This window comes from Pseudochaenichthys georgianus, chromosome 8, assembly GCF_902827115.2.
Source record: "Pseudochaenichthys georgianus chromosome 8, fPseGeo1.2, whole genome shotgun sequence".
In the NCBI taxonomy this organism is placed as follows: domain Eukaryota; kingdom Metazoa; phylum Chordata; class Actinopteri; order Perciformes; family Channichthyidae; genus Pseudochaenichthys; species Pseudochaenichthys georgianus.
The window spans coordinates 6,731,170-6,735,893 of NC_047510.2; the positions used below are offsets into that span (position 1 = coordinate 6,731,170).

Genomic DNA, 4,724 nt, shown 5'->3' on the forward strand with positions numbered 1-4,724 from the left:
TCGCTTAATTTATTAGAAAGATTTTCTTTTCATGATCTGATATTTCCTCAAATGTTCTTATTATGGGGCAGTACTTACTGGTGCTTGAAATTCAAATATTTACTAAATATTCAATTCAGATAACATTTGTTTAAAACATTTGAAAAACACATGTATATGAAAAAAAAAAGATGTATTTATGTTCAATACAATGAATACAATACAATGCATATTTAGTTCTATTTCGTCCCTACTGACCGCCAGAGGCGGTGCTTTAGCACTGGATATGTCCATCGCGCGCATGCGCAGCTCGAGTACCAATAACAACAAAGTCACCTGTGACCCACGTGACACCGGCTATATCAGCCGGTATTGTCAGAGGATCTGTTCCTTTTCATCTTCTCGCTGCGCGAGGGTACCGTGGCTACGTTTTCGTAGCCTACAGGCTTGAACGTTTGATCGGAGGGATTTCTCTGCAAACAGCTGGCCGCGTGAAGCTTCGCGACTGACAGTCGGAGCTACGGGTCGTTAGACGCGTCCTCCAGGAGCTGCGCCGGCTGTGCAGAGCCTCGACAGACAGGTTTGTGTCAGCTTGTTGCTGTTGATGGCTGTGTTTCCACACCCGCTCCCAGCCAAGTTGTCCTGATTACCGTCTTATTGTTTGTGGCTTAGACTTTCTGGTGACGACAGTGTTCCGCTTCCTCTCCCATAAAGTTGCCCTTATGCTCTTTTGAAAGTTCTGCTTGTGGCGTTGTGCCCGAGCTATCATTAGCATTTGAGTCCCAGCTTTGGCTGCGTCCCTCATTCGATTTAGTATGGAAAGCCAAGAGTGTCATACTTTAAACCCGTTTTTCGTTTAGATGCAGAAAGTAAGGTAAGCCTAGTACTAGACTCCTAGCACTAGGATGATATGCAGAGAACATCTTCACGGCGGGTGCTGTGTGCTCGGCATGTGCGGTTACTACTGTAACCAGACACGGTTCTATGCGGGCTGTTCTCTTTCTTAGAAGCTAATTATCTGGTCTTAACATTGTGTTCTGACTTGGTTGCTTGATTGTTAGCAGCAGCCGCTTGGCTAACACCTTGCATGTACGGTTAAGCTTCATTATTTAACTCAGCCGGTGAGGGCAGTGCTCTCGCTGCTGCTCCCGGTAAACGCATGGTATGGTTGCAGTAGCGCTATATCGTGGTATTTACTGCTCCTAGTACTAGACTCCTAGCACTAGGACGATATGCAGAGAACAATCTTCACTGTGTGTGCCGTGTGCTCTGCATGTATGGCCATTAAGGAGGATTTCATCCTCCCAATATTATATTGTCTAGTGGGCAGCCGTTGGCTGACACTTTTAGGCACCGGCCACAGTTACTATTGTAACTAAGGTTCTAAGCCGTAAGTACTGGCCATAATTACTACTGTAACTACGGTTCCAAGCGGTGTAAGTACTGGCCATAGTTAATACTGTAACTACGGGGTTAAGCCGTAAGTACTGGCCATAGTTACTACTGTAACTACGGTTCCAAGCCGTGCACGTACTGGCCATAGGCAATACCGTAACTACGGCTCTATGCCGTGTAATGGCCATAGTTACTACTGTAACTACGGTTCTAAACCATGTAAGTACTGGCCATAGTTACTACTGTAACTACGGTTCCAAGCCGTGCAAGTACTGGCCAGAGTTACTACTGTAACTACGGCTCTATGCTGTGTAAGTACTGGCCATAGTTACTACTGTAACTACGGTTAGATGCCGTGTGAGCCCTGGCCATGGTTACTACTGTAACTACGGCTCTGTGCTATTCTATTCTTTAGAACAGACGTGTCAAACTCAAGGCCCGCGGGCCAAATGTGGCCCGCCACGTCATTTCATGTGGCCCGCGAGAGCTTAAAAGGTTTGATTGTATACAAATAAACAAGTCAAATGCGTGCAGTGACCAAAAACTACATTTCCCACAATACATGCTGATTATGTTACCCGCGAAGTGACGGCATCCCGCCACTAGACTGCAGTGTTTCCACATCGATGCGATTTAACCAACAAGTGGAATTGAGAAATACAAATAATGATCCCAAAATGTCAAGGAAGAGAAAAATTGATGCAGATGGAAGGCTGTTTCAAGAAAGATGGGAAGGTGAATACATGTTTGTGCTTCAAGGAGAAAAACCGGTATGTCTTTTGTGTTATGAGGCGGTGGCGGTTGTCAAAGAGTACAATCTACGTCGGCATTTTGAGACCAAACACGGAGCTAAGTATGCCAAAATCAGCCATCAAGAAAAACAACAAATTGCCCAAGAATTAAAAGGCAAACTGCGATCGCAGCAGAATGTGTTCGCGAAAGCCAGAACCAAAAACAATGCGGCAGTGAAAGCTAGCTTTGTTGTGGCTGAAGAAATCGCACGCGCTTCAAAGTCTTTTTCAGAGGGAACGTTTTTGAAGCAGTGCATGCTGAAGGTCTGTGAGCAGGTGTGTCCCGACCAGATACAGACTTTTAAAAATGTCAGTTTATCAAGAAACACTATCGCGGACCGAGTTAAGGAACTAGCAGGAAACCTGGCAACACAGCTGGCCGAAGAGACACGCAGCTACATAGCTTTTTCATTAGCTGTTGATGAAAGCACAGACAACACGGATACAGCGCAGCTATCTATTTTTATTAGAGGCGTGAAGTCGGACCTCTCTGTCACTGAGGAGCTGTTGGATGTGGCTGCCATGCATGGGACCACAACGGGACGGGACATTTTTGATGCGGTGGAGAAGTCAGTCATTAAAAACGCATTGCCCTGGGAAAACTTGGTGGGATTAACTACAGACGGTGCACCTGCAATGTGTGGAAGAAAAGTGGGCTTGGTTGGACTAATGAAGGAGAAAATGCAAGAATGTAACTGTCACACGCCTCTGATAACGTATCATTGTATTATCCATCAAGAAGCTTTGTGCGGGAAGGTGCTGGGGATGGATAATATAGTGACCACGGTCATGAAGACAGTGAACTTCATTCGGGCGCGTGGCCTGAATCATCGTCAGTTCCAGCTGTTCTTGCAGGAGATGGGCTCGGAGCACGGAGACGTGCCGTACCATACAGAAGTAAGGTGGCTGAGTAGGAGCAAAGTCCTCAAACGATTTTTTGAGCTTATGGAAGACATTGCTCTTTTCATGCAGAGTAAGGGAAAACCCTTGTCTGAACTGTCAGATCCAAACTGGCTGTGTGACTTTGCTATGTTGTGTGACATAACCGAGCATCTCGCCCAACTGAATCAGAAGCTGCAGGGACGCAAACAAGTCATCACGCAGATGTCCGACACGATCACGGCTTTCCAGCGTAAACTTGACCTATGGATGTGCCAAGTGAAACAGGACAATCTTGCCCACTTTCCTGTTTGTCAGAGCATCTCAGCCTCATGTCCCGGTACTTTCTCATGTGCTCAGTTAGCTACCAAACTGAGCCTGTTGATGAATGAGTTTGATCGGCGCTTCTCTGACTTCAGAGCACAGCACTCTGGATTTGCCATCTTTGCTAGTCCTTTCACCACCGACATGTGCACTGCACCCCAACACCTTCAGATGGAGTTAATAGAGCTTCAAAGCGATAGTGGCCTGAGAGCAAAGTTCCAGGATGCTACAATCCAGGACTTTTACCGTCTACTGCCCCCTGCTTCCATGCCACAGCTTCGACTTCATGCTGCCCGTGTTCTGTCTATGTTTGGGAGCACCTATCTGTGCGAACAGATGTTTTCAATAATGAATCTAAACAAAAACAAGCACAGATCACGCATCACTGACGGCAACCTCCACGCTGTTCTACGGATTGCTACAGCACAGGACCTAAAACCAGACATTGACACACTGGCCATGGAAAAACGGTGTCAGACATCTGGTCAGAAAACACATTGGTAAGCATTTTTAAAAACCTAATAAAATATAATTCAACCAAGAAGAAGAATAGTTAAACTATGTGCAATGTAATGATTGTGCTTGCATTTTGTTTTGTGTTTGTTATTTTCAGAACATGATCGTTGGATGAGGATGGTGGAGAGGGGATCCACATGGTGTGTTCAAGGACAGGCAGCATCTCCTCATCAAAAACTAACCTAAAAACTTGACCAATATAGTTGTGGACTGAGACAACCCTTATTGTGAGTTTATTACATATACTACTTTATATGTGTAGAAATGTATTTAGTGTTTGCAGGTTTTATGTGTTTATGCAGACAAATGTTTACTGTAATCAAACCATCTCTCATTAGTTGGATGTATGCCCCCTGCAAGGCTGTGTGCAGCCATTTGTTTTTGTAAAATGCTACATCTGTCACACATGTTCTTAGCAGCTCACAATTGTTGGTTTTACAGTTATTTGTTATTTCAAGTTTTGAACAAAGTTAATGTCATAACTTCTGTTTGATGTTATTTTTCTTTATTAACTTGGATAGTTTGATCGTTGATTGATGGAGTAATGTGGGTTTCATAACCTGACAAATTAAAAGGATTTGTTATAATAACAAAGCAACAAGCAAAGATATTTTTTACATCTATGCAAATATATATATGTAATATTTGTAACTTGAATAAGTAATAAATTCAGAGTTATTTAACATTAAGGAGTAGTTACATTTATTTTACATTGCATTTAGTTACATTGCATTTAGTTACATTTATAAGTTACATCTGGCCCTTTGAGGACAACGATTATGCTGATGTGGCCCTCGGTGAAAATGAGTTTGACACCCCTGCTTTAGAAGCTAGTTATCT

The 4,724-nt window shown here is 43.8% G+C and overlaps 1 protein-coding gene across 1 annotated transcript; it reads left to right on the top strand.

The window, feature by feature from the left end:
* The first annotated feature begins 1,837 nt into the window (after window positions 1-1,837).
* LOC117451507 (general transcription factor II-I repeat domain-containing protein 2B-like) lies at window positions 1,838-4,502 on the top strand. The gene is made up of 2 exons (XM_034089838.2): window positions 1,838-3,868; window positions 3,982-4,502. Coding segments are annotated over exons 1-2 (1,869 nt in total). The 5' UTR covers window positions 1,838-2,000; the 3' UTR covers window positions 3,983-4,502.
* The last annotated feature ends 222 nt before the right edge of the window (window positions 4,503-4,724 follow it).